Source organism: Colias philodice, chromosome 25, assembly GCF_061535455.1.
Source record: "Colias philodice isolate Cphi_HAF_F1 chromosome 25, ilColPhil1 Martin Lab GWU primary, whole genome shotgun sequence".
NCBI lineage: Eukaryota > Metazoa > Arthropoda > Insecta > Lepidoptera > Pieridae > Colias > Colias philodice.
The window spans coordinates 5,602,665-5,620,980 of record NC_143110.1 but is presented as its reverse complement, the minus strand read 5'-3'; the positions used below and the strand labels follow the sequence as shown (position 1 = coordinate 5,620,980).

Here is an 18,316-nt window from a genome sequence, read left to right as displayed (position 1 = left end):
AGTAGAAGGATAAGATCCTACTACAATAAAGAAGTAGAACAATATAGTAGTAGGATAGTAGACATTACGCAAAAGTTCGTGGGGATGGATGGTTCTTGCTCTTTCTGGATCTGAATGAAGTTTGGTACTGATATTATAGCCAGGTTTAGTACACTGGCCTCTTTTTAGAGTTATTCTTACTTCTTATTCTCTTCTTATTCTTTCTTTCAATCTATGAAATTAGTGGAATAGGGAAGAAATTCCTTCAAGTGGTCTGAATTTGAAAGTCTTGACCTCGATCACTGAAATTCGGTCAGGAAGATACTAATTAATATGTATTATACTATCGCTAAAGATAAGCGTTGATTATATTTTTTATATTACACATGTATGTTTATATAATGTTAAATGAACTTGTTCCATCGCCCGGGTTGCCCTGTCTTAAAATTAATGTAAAATATAGTCTTCGTTGCTCAGTAAAGATGTACATAATTTTTAAAACTTGTCGAAAAGTTTTAAATTTTATCCTGACCACCAGAGAAGAAAAGCTTTCTTCTTCTTCTTTCTTAGTTTAATACCTACAACATTTAAACTATAATAGACTCCATAGTACTTCCGTTACACATATGTATTATGTATTTACACACATATGTATCTTTTGAAATAAAATCAAAAGCTTACACATGTTTGAAACCTTTCATGATTACAGTTTACACTGAAAAGCATATCTATTTTTATTTCTTTTGAATTAAACGTACAGTTTCGCAGAATCAAGATCATAAGCTTTAGAAAGACGTAGGTACTTTCATACATAAAATATGTCATCTTTTGCGGCACATATTATTTCAGTAGGTAATTGCACGCCTCATAAGCGAAGCGTTGAGGTGGGTACTACTGTCACTTCGCGCAAAACATCTGATTTTTCAAACTTAAAATGTCTTTATGTATCATACATTGCACTTGTAAGATAATACATACACACACATATTAAGAAAAAACACTATTTTTAACGTTCATGATATTTTTGATGTCATTTTTGTTATTTAAACTAGTTAAAAAACAGTTTAAAAAAGTTCTGTCTTGGACGTCCGTGTGTCTGTATGTGCGGATCCTTTTTCTTGTTAACACGATAGCGACCGAAATACTTTACTAATCGAGTCTTTTTTTTTCTCTTACGCTTGAGTATGCTCAGGAATAGAACCCTTTCATTTTTCAGGGTCTGATTCGATGTGGTTCAATTGTTATTAAATAAACAAAAATAATAATTAATAAATATTTATTAAAAAAAAATTATGAGGCGTGCACTTTTGGATTTTCCAAATTATTTTAAATTTACATCTGTTTAATTGATCGATTTCTCTATGACGATACAGTACTACGTAGAAATAATCTTCATTTAGGATCCAACCTTCATCTATATACTAATAATATAAAGCTGAAGAGTTTGTTTTGTTTGTTTGTTTGTACGCGCTAATCTCGGGAACTACTGGTCCGATTTGAATAATACTTTCGGTGTTAGATAGCCCATTTATCGAGGAAGGCTATAGGCTATACATCATCACGCTAAGACCATCAGAAGCGAAACCACTCGGGTGAAACCGCGCGGCACAGCTAGTTTAGGATAAAATCTTCCATAGGACATTAAGTTGATTATACTAACTACATTCATAAAAAACAACAATGCTGAAACAAGATGATTTGCATTTTGCATATAAATACTATAAAATAAAGTATAGTATTTCTCAAAGCGTTCAAAAAATAATAGTGATTACATTTAATGCTCCTTTTATCAAAATCCAATAAAGTTTTTGGCAAAGTTCACGGGTTATGAATGTTTGTCCTATTTATCGTATGTTGATCATATGCCTATATTTTTATAATTTATGGTTTGAATGACATTGGCGAATTTATGACTGTTTTGTTTTTGCACAATGCGTATCTAAATTGTAATACATTTAATGCAATAGTGAATACTGAATATACATATTGGCCCATAATAAGGGCTTCTATAACTCGTAACTAAAAATTAAATAAAAGAAGAATAGGATAGATCAAAAGGACAATTTTTTCAAGACGCATGGAGAACAATCAGCCTCGATTTATAAGCTAAAATTAAATTATTTAATTTACTTACACATTTTATTAATACCTATTTCATGATAACGGCCGAAAGTAAATAGAAAGTTACACGTACAAAAAAAAACAATTTAATATTCTACATCCCTAGAAAAAATTAGATATACTCATAAGATTTTAAACCTTACATAGAATGGTCACATTCAAATTTTCGTAAAAAAATCGACCACTATAACAGATGTGTAAGCATCTGCCCCATACCCCACATGGGCCAAGGGACTCACTAAAACGCACATGTGTCATGGGCCAAGGGACGCCAAAATAATAACGTCAGTCCTTGATTACTTCCGCATACACTATTTGACCCAATTTTTTATATCAGCATATGTTTATAGAGTCATAATTCTATAAAACTAGCTCTAACACCTTGGCCACGGACACCGGCGGCGCGACCGACGGCGCGACGGGCGGCGCGGCAAGTCGCGCGGCGCGGTAAGCACGCCACGGGCAGTTGCGTTCGCCGCCGCGACCAGTGTAGACGAGGAGACGAGATAGCTTTATTAAAGTTAGCTCGACGTTGTTTGGAGACTTGGAGAGTAGCAGCTTTTTTGCTCAAGATTTAATGTTTGGAAGATATAGTGGAGTACACGAATTAAATAGAAATCGTGTTACAGACGGAGAATTCCACCAAAAATATGAAAAATATAGGCATGATGAAAAATTATGTTGCGGGTGGCTAGACTTCCAAATAGCTGGTCTAGCTAGAATTTCTGCAATAAAAGCTTCCGTCTCCATTTTCGCGAAAAAAAAAACAAACTATTTTAAATTAAGTTCGCTCCGGGAGTAGTCGCCGCGTCTGCCGCTCGACTCCGTGGCCTGCGCCGTAATAACTCATACATTTGTTTCGATCGCTAGTCGTGCCGCGCGATTCGCTCGGGGAAATTCGCCGGTCGTCTCGCTGGTCGCCGCTGCGCGTGGCATGCCCAGTACATTTCCATACATTTGATTCATTCGCAAGACGCGCCGCCAGTCGCGCCGCGCGAATTTTCGCTATAGCGAATTGTCCGTGGCCAGCACGTAACACGTGGCATTGCGAGCATGTGATTTGACAGTTACATCATATATTAGTCCATCACTTTAAACATGCAAAAAACTGCTATTTTTATATAAGAATGCTCGAAAAATTTCAAAATCATTCTTGTAGTTTTTGAGCATTAATAATCGTGACAAAATAACAATAAATAAAACAGTAAAACACAATATGCCTCTTTGATATGTTTTAGCAAAAATTACGTTGAATACATTATCGCGTGAAAGGCGAACAAACAAACAACCATACATTTCGCAAATAATTTTTATAAATTACCAGCAATACCTTCTCATTTTAATAACATAAGTTCCATATAATATGATGTATTTCGTGAAATTAACATTAAATAATAGGTACGTATTGTTAACGTTAAGTAATACGAGAGAATCGGTTATATTACAATACCGCGTTTCGCTGAGTCAATGTGTTTATGTAGAATCAACGTTACAGTAAACAATTAATTTTCTATACTTACAGTACGATTCAAACTTAATGGCGGATCGGAACCGATCGCGATGCGCAGAAAATAATTCTAGATATTAGCGGGACCTGTGTGCACTTCCGAACCGCCATTAAGTTTGAATCGAACTGTATCTTATATGTGTTTGTTTAGAAAAATCTATGAAATAATTACATACAACAAAGATGGTTATTTAGAAAAGGTGGTTTTCGTTTTGATGCAATTTCTGGATTCGTTCTAAAATATTTGTTATATAAGTTAGTGTAAATGATTAGGATAGCGTTGAAAGATTTATTTGACACTACAGTTCCATAATTAATATAAAAAATAGATGTCCCTTTGAAAATTATATACGAATTCCTAATCCACATTACATTGACCCCACAAGTTATTCCGTTCAAAACTTTAATATAAATAAAATATTTAACTTTAAACAAATGGAATCATGTCAACAAAATGTTGCAACATCATCAAATCATGTGTTGAACTCATCACTTTCGTTGTGTATGTGTGAAATAAGATATCGTGTATTGTATGGCGGTATTTGTATGTGTGTAAATTATTTTATATACTAGCTTCTCGCCGTGGCTTGACTTGCAAAATAACAGAATCTTTAGGCACATACAATGGGAAAATGATTTAATTTTCCTAAATTATCTTTTAGCTCGTAAGTCGCGCTGTGTATTTCTTACAAAAGAATTTCTTTTGCAAATTCCATCGATTCTTCTCGTGTTCTTTGTTTTCTATAAATGATATTTCTAATTCCATTTTGAATTCATAAATCATTATTAGTATCACATAACTATACAATGAGGATAGAAAATATTCTTAAAGAGCGAATGTCTCGTATTCTAATTATCAAATCTATACTGTAATATTATAAAGCTGAAGAGTTTGTTTGTTTGAACGCGCTAATCTCAGGAATTACTGGTCCGATTGGAAAAATTCTTTGGGTGTTAGATAGCCCATTTATCAAGGAAGGCTTATAGGCTACATATCATCACGCTGACCAAAAGAGCGGAGCGGGTGAAACCGTTGAGCGCGGCTAGTATTCTATATAAGTATAAACTACTAGCGGTCCGCCCCGGCTTCGCCCGTGGTACATATTTCGCAATAAAAGGTAGCCTATGTTCTTTCTCAGGGTCTAAAGATTGTCTGTGTCAAATTTCATCAAAATCGGTCCAGTAGTTTACGCGTGAAAACCATACATACATAGTACATACATATATACAAACCTTTCCTCTTTATAATATTAGTATAGATTTGTAATCTGTGATTGTATTGTTACTACAGCAGTGAATTAATATCCTATATAATATACACTGTATAATAATAGCAAAACATTTTTCAGTTCGCCAATCGAGTCATAATATAAAAGACAATGACCAACTATTGTCGGCTAAACTCATAACATCGGACAATGAAGACTTAACTGTATATAACTAGATATATTATGTATATCTGTCTGTCCTTACTGAATATAGACGCGAAAAGAGTAATGCTTTAACGTTCTTATATTTAGTAGTTTACTCCACCTTCTTTGGCAAGTCTATTCATTAAAATAGCCAGACTTCATTTCCGTGAAGCTCATCGATTACATGTCGTTGTTATTTCATTAGAATGTGAATGTCGAATTTATAGCACTGGTCCTTCTAATAAATAAAATTTATATTTTTAATCCCAGGTGCATTATTCATAAACAAGGTTAGCACAAATGATTTTCTTTTTACTGATTTTCTGTAACAAAGGCTGTACGAATTTTGTATGTATCAGTAGTACATAATATTTATATTGTAGAAAGTTCTAGTCTATTTTACATTTATCAATGGGATAATATTTTCCAATCAGGAAGAAAACAGCAATTTCCAGTAACATTGTACGAGTAAGTCAAAGTCAAAGAGATAATGTCGTATCGCTTGTATCTCTGACCCAAGACCTTTCTAACGTTTTCAATCGCTACTTATAACTATAAACTATATTTCTAATGATTCAGTGGTTAGTTCATAAGTCCTAGGTTCGATATACAATGCCATATAGATTTTTTAAAGTTTTGGCAGTGCGAGATCTATTCCAAATGAATCATCGTTTGTCATATAATATCTAATTAATTTTGTAAAAAAATTGTTAAATCTGTTTATTTAATAGAATATAAATAAATTAAAATGATGAATATCTAATTATTGTGAATATATCAATTTTTATTGTATTTTTTGTACTTTTGGTAATCATTTTCAAAAATAAGTAGATATAGAAATAAAAAAAATCTGACGCAACTTACATTGACAACAGCATCAGCATTTACATTTAATTGTATATACATAGTTAAACTATAATCCATACTAATATTATAAATGCGAAAGTAACTCTGTCTGTCTGTCTGTTACTCAATCACGCCTAAACTATACTGAACCAATTTTCATGAAATTTGGTATGGAGATATTTTGATACCCGAGAAAGGACATAGGCTACTTTTTATCCCGGGAAAATGACGCAATCCCGGAAATCCCACGGGAACGGGAACTATGCGGGTTTTTCTTTGACTGCGCGGGCGAAGCCGCGGGCGGAAAGCTAGTGTATAATATACTATATTTAGACATTTCTCACTGCCATCTTGGTGCATCTTGTCCCTAGATACTCAGCAAAGATAGTGATGCTATGTGAACTTACACTTCTAACTAAATCACACATTAAACTTAGATTAGATTTATTTTATATGAACATTATCTATACGAGTAGGTACGGATAATATTATAAATAGGAAAGATTTGACTTATTTGTTTGTTTCGTTACTATTTAACTGAAATACTACAGGATTTCAAATGTTCTTTCACCAACAAAAAGTTTTTTACGGAGATACTTAGCTATATTATATTATTATTCTTGTCCCTGATCAGGCCCAGGTAAAGCCTTGATAGGCTGATTAAATAAAATAAGACTTCAACGACATAAAGTAACTGCAGAGTTATATAATATGTATTACATATTCATTCTAGTTCTCTAAGAAAGACCTAAAAACTTAGTTACACATAGCTTAAAAGAACAAGGTCTTTTTTGTCGCGAGTAAAAAAATGCTATCTATACTCGTATTCATTGCCTTAAAAATATTTATGAATACTAAACTAGTGCATTAATTAGCAGCATGTTTTACGTGTAAGTTGTACCACTTGAAGATAACACTAGTTTATAGTCAAATAGTCACGTCAAACGTGAACTGTTTCGTGGTTTATTGGTTTTTAAATGTTTCATATAGTCTACGTTTTACTTACTAGTTACTACTTGTTTGGATTTTATTAACCACTAAATATAGACATCCAATTCAAATTCCCATCAAAATCAAATTCTTTATGTCTTGCTTGTATGTATACTATCACTACTTTTCCTTGACCATCAGGTTACCTGGAACAGATCGCTGCCTTAGCGACGGTCTGTTGTGCTTTTGGGTGTATTTTTGTTTGTTTGTTTGTCATTATATAATATTCACTTTACCTATTATAATTGTATACGCTAGTGTCATATTAACATTTCATATGCAATGCATATGACACCGGACGCACTGTTCTGCTAGGATACCCTACGCACCTAGCATTATTAAAAATAAAATTTTATTGTTAAGTATTTATTTATATTGATAAATACGCCTAATCTTAACCTTACTTGTTCCGATGCATCAAGTAGCCATCATTATCACTCACAAGTTAAAATCAAACAATTAATTAGTTAACGATCTTAGTCTTTTAGACGTAACAAACAAAAGTAATCGATTTTTAAGTGCAACCATTGAAATAACACTTCTTACGTATAAACTTCTACTCACGTATTACCTAACTATTTAGTACCTACTATGTGCTATTACCCAGTACGTTAGAACTTACCACTTCTATGCAATCTATTTATTTAGAATTTTCATCCAGTATTTGATTCCTGGGGGTTTATTCCAGATTAAATAAATTTATTTACTATGATGTCTTAAATCAGTGTTAATGACTGAGCTATATTATGTCATTGAAAGCCATCACTTTCACAATCTGGAAATAATACTGCTTTAAGATATTATCATGGCACTGATTATATAGATTTCCGCCTGTGGCTTCGCCCGCTTTGTCTAAAACCTAATAAATTATTTACTAAAACCTTCCTCTTAAATCACTCTGACTATATAAAAACTGCATCTATATCCGTTGTGTAGTTTTAAAGATCTAAGCATATATGCAGACACTATAGCTGTGCTCTGCGGTTTTACCCGCATTGCTCCGCTCCTATTGGTCTTAGCGTGATGATATATAGCCTATAGCCTTCCTCGATAAATGGGCTATCTAATATCGAAAGATTTTTTCAAATCGCACCAGTAGTTCCTGAGATTAGCGCGTTCAAACAAACAAACTCCTCAGCTTTATAATATTAAAAAGTATAAAGTATAGATAGGTATACATTAGGACAGACGCGGGAAGCGACTTTGCTTTATACTACGCTACGTAGTGAATAAAAAAAAAAAAAAACTCTAAACTCAAGAACAAATACTAAAATGACTATAATAATTCACAAATGCATCTAAATACAAAGTGCTTGCGATAATGTTATCATGATTATAGTTGCATGCAACTTTACGTACCGTGACCATTTCTAAGTTTCTTGATAACAGAGAAATAGCATTATTGTGAGAAAAATGTATTTTACTGTGACATAAACACAGTTTTATTTGTTACCGGAATACAGGGAACATATAGTCAATATTATGTATAAACTATAGCTTTCAGCCCGCAGCTTCGCCCGCGTTTTCAAAGAAAAACCCGCATTGTTCCCGTAACCCGTTCCCGTGGAATTTCCGGGATAAAACCTTTTCTATGTATTAATCCAGTTTACCCTCTATATGTGTGCTAAATTTCATCGTAATCGGTTCAGTAGTATTTGCGTGAAAGAGTAACAAATACACACATACACATCCTCACAAACTTTCGCATTTATAATATTAGTAGGAAGTAGGATTAATTGCATAAAGTTGAGGATTATATGTATGTATAGACTGACACGTAAACACAGTTTTATTTGGCTTCGGAATACAGGGAATATACACTCAAAAGACTCAATATTAACTATTTACCATCTTAATATATATAAATCTCGTGTCACAATGTTTGTCCTCAATGGACTCCTAAACCACTGAACCGATTATAATAAAATTCGCACACCATGTGCAGTTCGATCCAACTTGAGAGATAGGATAGTTTAAACATGTCAGTACCACGGGCGAAGCCGGGGCGGACCACTAGTACTATAATATAAATTAAAGGACCATGTTTCATTGAGCACGATAATATCACGTAACAGTAGGAGTAATATTATAAAGTTGAAATTTCTTTGTTTTTTCTTTTTATAAAGTTTCAAATAATATTATCTGAAGTGATTGTACAATTTTCTACAATAATGTTATCTACAAATCTCAATAATCTTTCATTGCTAATTGTTTTATTATCAGACGAAATTATTGTACTATAATACATAAGGAAAAAATTAATTTGTTATCATCATGTAATCACAATGTTCAATATACCTAGGTATATTAAATTTAAGATAATAATATATTCAAGCAGTATGATTATTGATTCACACAGTTTTAACGTAAATGTGATATGGTCGGTAATTTTTTTCATGATCCCCACCCTTCTAAATAATAATTCGCTAATAAATAAGTACATAAATTTAATGAACTTACATTTTAAAGTTGTAAGAAAATATGTCTACAGTCTATACTAATTTTAGCTATACTTACTCCTATAGGAACATAGGTCTTGATCATTTATCTTCTAAATTTTTATTTATAGTGTAGTACACTACAAAATGTGAAATGCCAAATACTAATCGTAAAAGTCATCGTATTTTGAAATTAAATAGGTCTCATCGAATTAATCGCTGATAATACAAAATAATTGAATAATGTTTACACAGTGATAACCAAAGAAATCACGACAGGTCTGCATGAGGGCGGGAAATAATCCTCCATCTTGTTTTATATTTTATATAACTTGCATGATCGGAAAATGATTTATGTTTTGTCTATATAGGTCTATATTATAGGTGTAATAATAAGTATAAATATTTATAATAAATAGCTGACCCGGCAATCGGTTACGAACACTGAGACGATTTTATAGATTTTTGTTATGAATAAAGTGCAGCTATGTTATACTTTTTAGATCAAAGTATGCAAAATTATTTTTAACAATCGAGTTTTATTTCGTTTACTTTTTTGAAATGATTTCATAATGATGTAAGAATATCGAGTGTGTATTATTATATTTATATAACAAATAGATATTATTCAAATAGGTAGGTACGTATTCTTTTCTTCATATTGTGAGTAAAATTCGTACGGTCTTACGAATTCTATCCAAATCATAGTCCAGCTTATATCTATAAAATATTCTATATTAATAGAACATTTGCAGAATAGTTTTCATTTTTACTTCACCAATGATTTTTACATTTTGTATCGAAATAGTAATTTCTTCGTCCGCAATTGATTATCACATATTAGACATGGATATAAATAGATAAGAAAACGGTGACAGCGTTATCATATTAAACAAATTATAATCCATTTATCTGTACTATTTGTAATCTTATATATAAAAATGAATCGCAAAATGTGTTGGTAAGCGCATAACTCGGGAACGGCTGAACCGATTTCGATAATTCTTTTTTTATTATATTCCTTGAAGTACGAGGATGGTTTTTATGTAGAGAAAACGTAAATATGTACCACGGGCGAAGCCGGGGCGGACCGCTAGTTTTGTAATAAATCCTTATTACTAGGATGATATTATAGATTAATTAATACGAAATGCCAAGGAAATACCTCTTTTCCCTTTAATCAGTTTATTTCAAACCACAACAGTATACCTAGTATATAGTTAGGTAACACTTTCATTAATGCGAGTCATAAAATATATTCTTTCTGCTAAATTTTAATTCATATTGAAAGTTACAAGTTTCAAAAGCTTCAATTGAAACAATTCTTGAAATATCTACATGCAAGATTAAACTGCAACTTTAGTTATTTAGGCATAATCGAAGTGAATAACATGTTTTGAAATAAAATTGGTGATTATTTAAGATAAAAACATATTTATTAGTTTACGACATGCGATGCACATGCAAATAAGATAAAAAAATCAAAAGCTTATCAGCTATAAATAAATTTATAAGATAATTATTTTTTTACTCAATAAACACATTAAAATATATTATTTCATAACAACTAAGTTTCACATAACAACTGAAATGCCTATTATATAAATAAAACAAGATAATCAATATATTATTATCACACATGGTCTCTATTTTTATAAACATCTTATAAAACATATTTCTGTACAAGAAGATATCATAGTAAGTATTCGCAACGTTGTATAAAACCTAAAATCTTCTGAAACCATTCTATCTATTAAAAAATACATCAAAATCCGATAATGATCTAGAATACATCCTACTATGTATGTATATTATTATAAATGCGAAAGTTTGTGAGGATGGATGTATGTGTATGCGTAGGTGAGTAGGTGTGTATGTTTGTTACTCATTCACGCAAATACTACTGAACCGATTACAATGAAATTTATCACATACATAGAGGGTAACTTGGATTAACACAAAGGATATGTTTTATCCCGGAAATCGCAGCTAGTAGAGAAATACAGTGACTATGTTTTATACTGTGTACTACAATTTAATAAATGTATAATAAATAAACAATCTTTTGTTCCAGCTCAAAAGACGATGAGATAGACGGAAATTGTATAGTAAGAGCACGCGGCTTGCCCTGGCAGTCTTCTGACCAAGATATCGCCAAATTCTTCCGAGGACTCAATGTTGCCAAGTATGTATTTTTCTACAGTATTTATATTATTGAAGTGAAACTTCTTTAGACGCGTTGAGAGTAAAATTTCAAGGTCGCCTCTTTCGACAATATCGTCATGGAGGTGACAATTTTGGTATTTTTGAATCTTCCAAAGAAGTTTCACTTCTGATTCGCCTGCTCGGTACTCACGCTCTTTTTTTGAATAACCTCTTATATTTTTTTTAATTTGTAAAAAAAAAATTAAGGATTTTTTTTAATTTGTCAAAATATCAATATAACTTTTCAACAGGGGTGGAGTAGCTCTTTGCCTCTCACCGCAAGGCCGACGCAACGGCGAGGCTCTGGTTCGCTTCGTGTCTCAAGAACATCGCGACATGGCGCTAAAAAGACATAAGCACCATATTGGGCCGCGGTATATTGAGGTAATACACATTGAAATTAGATTATATCCTCTTTTCGGTTCGTAAACAAGACTACTAACACTACAAACTATAAGAACTACATTAACTTTTCAGGTCTAATTAGCTGCATACAATTTAACTCTAACCTAAACTTGACGTTGTTTGATTATTCGTGTTAAATCAATAAAAGATTGTATGTGAATAAAAAGCGCAATTCCACAGTCAATATTTAATAAATAAAAAAGGTTTTCTAATCAAACTCAAGTGATAGTCACTTATTTCTATCTACAGTCTTGCAGAATCTCGATTAAGCAACTTCTAATTAATTCGTACATCGTACAATACTTACCAAACTGTCTTTTCATTATACTGCATCGTCACACATCTCCTGTAGATAGTATTATCACACAAATACCACCTTCAAACATTTACAATAAACACCGCTACATACATACATTTTCCAATTATTCCGATTCATATAACTAATTACTAATAAATGCGGGTACCCACCAGGTATACCGTGCTAGCGGGGACGATTTCCTCTCAGTCGCTGGCGGGGCGACGTGCGAAGCGGCCGCGTTTCTGTCCCGCGGAGCGCATGTTATTGTGCGCATGCGTGGACTGCCTTATGACGCTACACCGCAACAAGTGGTGAGTTTTTATTAATTAAGGACTTAATATAAATAGTCTATGTATTATTGGAAAAGTTTTTAAATGTGTTTTTAGTCCGACTAATAATTTATAGACAACAATTCGTGATTTTGACTAAATCAGTCTTGATTGCTTCAGTTAAAACTGATAATAATCTATAATACAAGTTTTTGACGAAATCAGTCTTTTTAACTGTGTAGTTATCGACTCAAATATTTAGACTATCCTATTGAACAAAAGCTATATTTGATATGATGAAAATGATAATTATAAATGACTCCTCTTCACTTAATAGTGAATTAATATTTAAATCCATCATCACTGTTTAAACCAACGCTCATATCTTCCAATTTCCACTAAAAATACCTAGAAATTTCATCATTTGTTTCAACTCTCTCACATTTAGGAACATCACCTATACCTAACTTTATCATTACTCAATATTCCACACTTTAAATCATAAAATAACTTTCCAGTTGGAATTCTTCTCAACGGGCGATGACCCAGTCCAAGTACTAGATGGTGAAGATGGAGTACTATTCGTTCGACGCGCGGACAGACGAGCTACAGGCGATGCGTTTGTACTTTTTGCTAAAGAAGAAGACGCACCAAAAGCACTATCTAGACATAGAAAACTTATTGGAGCTAGATATATTGAATTATTCCGGTCTACAACGGCTGAGGTGCAACAGGTATGTACAAAAAAATTTGTATTTTTCGACAAAAAATGACGTAAGAACAGACGAGCTACAGGCGACGCTTTTGTACTTTTTGCTAAAGAAGAAGACGCACCAAAAGCACTATCTAGACATAGAAAACTTATTGGAGCTAGATATATTGAATTATTCCGGTCTACAACGGCTGAGGTGCAACAGGTATGTACAAAAAAATTTGTATTTTTCGACAAAAAATGACGTAAGAACAGACGAGCTACAGGCGACGCTTTTGTACTTTTTGCTAAAGAAGAATATGCCCCAAAAGCACTATCTAGACATAGAAAACTTATTGGAGCTAGATATATTGAATTATTCCGGTCTACAACGGCTGAGGTGCAACAGGTATGTACAAAAAATTCAAAAAAAATCTTTGTTTTTTGACAAAATATTAGGTAAAGTTGAAGTTCGTTCGTCGCGCGATAGACGCGCCAAGACTGACGTAGGTATATAAATCAAGAAAATATTTTTGATGTTTTTGACATAGGAACACAACTACCCAAGGTGGTACCCAGTGGCTTCTCCCTTTGTACGTCACAATAAAACTATCTTTGTATGAATAACTTCTATTCCAGCTATCTATTATTTGCTTGAATAACATAGCAAAGATTAGCATTACATATACATCTATATCTTTTTTTGACGTATGCATAATATAACAAAAATCCTTCAATCTTCCAACAAATTGGCTAACTGAATATTGAAGGTAAACAATAAGATTATGATAACCGGCCACAATGCAAGGTCCCATTTGTGGTCGTTTCACTAAATTGCCTTTTTATGTGCAGCCTGCCTTGGGATATGGTAAGATTATGTTGTTAGTTCGTGTGCATGTTTAAGATTATAGTGGTTATTTCGAGATGTATTTCTATGCTTATACATACATATATTACTCGTACTACTTACTGATATTAAAGTTCATTGAATAAAAGTTTGTTTGCTGTTTCTATTTTTAAAGATGTTTAAACTATGCGGTTTCGCTATAGAACTGAAGCCCAGATCTAAACAATTTTTATTCTCTTTTTTACTTTTGACGTAACATTTTTAAGCCCTTTTTATCAAGCGGAGATTTTTTACATTTATAATTTAATCTAAAACTTATTTCTATAGATTTATTACTGAACATTTAGACCAGATTTAGCATTTTTTAACATTTATTTACCCACATTTTACTCAAATCCTTCATTTTAACGCCAACAGGTACTAAACCGCTCGCTAGAAACTCGTACAAGCCAGTCGAGTACACCCTCTACCGCTACACAGCCCACTGAAGGGTTACTCCCAGTGGCTTTAGTTCCACAACATGTGATCACGTCCGGCACTGCTAAGGACTGTGTGAGATTGAGAGGACTGCCGTATGAAGCTCAGGTAAGGAACTATTACAGGAACTAGCTAGAAATAAACTAGCTAGAAACTCGAGCCAGTCAAGTAACTAACCCACTGAAGGGTTACTCCCAGTGGCTTTAGTACCACAACATGTGATCACATCTGGCACTGCTAAGGACTGCGTGAGATTGAGAGGATTGCCGTATGAAGCTCAGGTGTGTAGAAAAATTATAAAAGATGTGAAAAAAAATGCAAGGAAAAATATCGAAAAATTATGCTTTGATAATGAAGTTAAAAAGGTGGTGAAGTGTGTAAAAATGGTTTAAAAATCACTACTAATGTATGACGTGTTTAAAAAACGCATACAATATCTCTATTGTTAAATTTAGGAAATAATATTTCAGGAAAATTTTAAACTTTTTATCTTTTATGTAAAATAATGATTACAGATTTTTACAAGATATATTTTCCTTATAGTAATCTCCACTTTATGTGATGTTGTTTTCAAATGTATTGTTTTATTAATACTAGAACTATGTTTAATATCATTTTACTATAAACGTAAAATCGTTAAATATTTTTATTATTTTTCCAGGTGGAACATATCCTAAGCTTCTTAGATGAATTTGCCAAAAATATTGTAGTACAAGGTGTACATATGGTGTACAATGCACAGGTAATATAATGCTCAATGATTATTTTTTTAATAAAAAAAACCTCATACTAAAAAAGGAAGATTGCATACATTTATTATTTATGTAATATGATATGTAATTTTTAACTTATTTTGTCACCTAATTTTAACACAGATAACAAATTAGAAAAAAATATTAGGCCATCGTATTAAAAAATTGAGTTCGATCCATACAGAACTTAGAAATTAAAAGACATTAAAATTAACAATTTTCATTTATTAAAATAAATAATTTACCTCAGGGCCACCCGAGTGGCGAGGCCTTCATACAAATGGACAGCGAAACCAGCGCATACTTGTGTGCGCAACAGAAACACCACCGTTACATGACCTATGGGAAGAAACAGCGGTATATCGAGGTATGGCTCTTGGTATATTGGTTGGTAAATTATGTTTGGAAAGGGGTTTTTTGAAGTAAAAAATAGAGGTAGATTTTTTTGAATGAAAGTGATAAACTTGATTGTTGAATAATATATAAAAAATAAAATAAAAAACAATAGTAATTACTTTTTAGTGGTTTAGTTTTTAGTAGATAAAAAGAAGCTTTCATTTAATACAAAAAAAAAACAACTCCCAATAACTTCATATTATGATAAAATTATATTTGCATACAAATCAACATAACAAAATATTTTTCTATACTACTCAAGCTGTCTATATCATTTCGACATGCCCATTGCCCATACTTATCTACCTCAAGAAACATAAAGTGAATCTGCAACAAAACATCTTGCAACGCAAAACTTCAACCCGTTTCGTCCGCTTATGACGTCACATAGCAATTGCCCCCCGCAGGTGTTCCAGTGCTCCGGCGACGACATGAACCTAGTGCTGACGGGCGGCGTCACCCCCTCCACCTCCCCCAAGTTGCCCCCCGGTACGTTCCCGCCGCGCCTGCTGGCCCACCACATCGCGCACCAGAGCCTTATCGCGCGACAACAGGAGAACCTCCTCCTCGCCTCCCTCCGCCCTCCCCTCTACCTCCCGTACCGCTCCCCCACGCAATACTCCCTCCCGATCCTCCCCGCGAAACGAACTTATGACCGCGCGTTTACGCCTACAGAACCGCCCGCGAAACGACAATACGTACCGCAGCAAATACCTATGTCGTTACCGATGCTATCGTACGCAACAACTAATCCTATATTTTCGTACGCGAATACATCGCCAATGTTATCTACATATAATGTACCGACTATGCCCACAGCCTTACCAGCAGGGTATGGAACAACACTATCCCCGGGTATACCCGGGTCAATCCAATCAATGTCCAATCAGATTCAATTCCCGGCTGGGTTATCTATGTTCCCGACGTATCCGTACTATCCGGGTGTGTAAATGTTTATAAAAATGCAATTTTCATTTTGATATCCAAATATTTCGGAAAAAATGCATATCCAAATGAATTCCAATTAATTTTATAAGTTTTACGTATACAGTATACGCACAAAAAAACAATATTTCGTGATGAATTCCATATTCTTCCATAGGCAGCTTTATTTTTCCGTCATATTCGTACTATCCAAATGCATATAAAAATGCAATTTACACTTTGATATATAAATATTTTAATGAAACATTTATATCAAAACCAAACATGAATTCAGATAAGTTTTTGAAGCCCGCGTTACGTATACAGTATACACAAAATCTTTCGCAATGAATTCTATATTCTTGAAAACTTTATTTTTCCGTCATATCCGTACTATCCGAATAAATAAAAAATACAATTTACACTTCGATAACTAACTAGTTTGATAAAAGACGCATATCAAAACCAATATGAATTCAGTATAATCTTATACGTTTACAGAAAACGCACAAAAACGTTTATCCTCTCGATGAATTCCATATTCTCCGGGTCCGTCATATCCGTATTATCCGGGTGTTAAATAGTACGATGTACTTGTTTATACATTTTTAGTTAAAAAACATTCGCAATGAATTCTTGGCAGCTTTTTCTTTCCGTCATATCCGGGTTATTATATACTAGTTTGTATGTTTGTTAGTTATATTTACGGTTCTCGCCGTTAACAGGGTAAGAATATGACAAGCTCAGCGCAGGCGAAGTGCCTTCGTTAAAAATGAATTTACTTACGCTAATAGCTTTTGCAGCTCTAGATTAGTTTTTGAAATCAGTTTTTGTTGAATTTTACTGACTTTAATTATTGTTGAATTCTTGAAGTTTATTTTAAGGAAATCGGAGGTTGTTAATCATTGACAATTAAGTAGATTAATTATTGTGTTCTGTTTTTTTTTTTACTTTTTTTTCACGTGATTGTTTAACGTTGTGATTTATATTTAGACATTCCATTTTGATGAACATTGCCGATATTTAAGGCTGATACGAAGTCTGAGATAGGTACTTATAAAATATATATTTAGGTACTTAATGTACGTAGTTTTCAGTACAATGCACTTTTTGTGATTAGTTTACACTTTTTATATTTTATTGTGAACGTTTATGGCAACTTTGTTGATGCACTTTAGAGGTAATGATTTTTCGATTATTTTTAGGTTATTTTTTATTGATAATGAATTAATTTTTTAAGGCGTTTTTTAGTATCGTGAAACGGTACTATTTTTAATCCTGTCCAGATCCTTCCTAATCCCAAAACTCATTCAACCTTCACCCTTAACAATTGAAGGTCATAAAGAATACTAAATTGGTTATCTATGGACACAATAAAGCTCTATATTATCTATATTAGTTAACGTCATCGTGTCTGGTGTTACATTGTCCTAAATTCACATAGGTATGGGGGCTTAAGTCACATATACATGGTGTTATGGCTAATCTATGTTCTGTCATCTCTAATTATAATAAAATGTTGCAACTTTACCAATAAATTAAAAACACACACAAAAAATATTAATAAAAAAAAGACGTGTGGCACACGGGGACTGCCGCGGTAAAGCTATTGCAAGCTATGCCTTCAAGCCACACCTCCGTGTCCGTCGGAGTGGGGAGCGTGAGGTTTTTTCGTTACGGAATTTCTCGAACTTAAAACACATTAAATAAATAAATGACAATGATATTATAAGTAAAAAGGTGTAGATTATTTTACTCC

General features: G+C 33.0%; 1 protein-coding gene across 1 annotated transcript in view; it reads left to right on the top strand.

Moving 5' to 3' along the window:
- fus (epithelial splicing regulatory protein fusilli) overlaps window positions 1-18,102 on the top strand; it is an 87,639-nt gene extending 69,537 nt beyond the window's left edge. Inside the window, exons 7-14 of the mRNA XM_089710747.1 lie at window positions 11,368-11,478; window positions 11,750-11,882; window positions 12,375-12,512; window positions 12,989-13,204; window positions 14,426-14,593; window positions 15,147-15,227; window positions 15,488-15,604; window positions 16,041-18,102. Coding sequence (XP_089566873.1) covers window positions 11,368-11,478; window positions 11,750-11,882; window positions 12,375-12,512; window positions 12,989-13,204; window positions 14,426-14,593; window positions 15,147-15,227; window positions 15,488-15,604; window positions 16,041-16,583 — 1,507 coding nt within the window. The 3' untranslated portion in view covers window positions 16,584-18,102. The remainder of the gene's footprint in view (window positions 1-11,367; window positions 11,479-11,749; window positions 11,883-12,374; window positions 12,513-12,988; window positions 13,205-14,425; window positions 14,594-15,146; window positions 15,228-15,487; window positions 15,605-16,040) is intronic.
- Window positions 18,103-18,316: the final 214 nt, after the last annotated feature.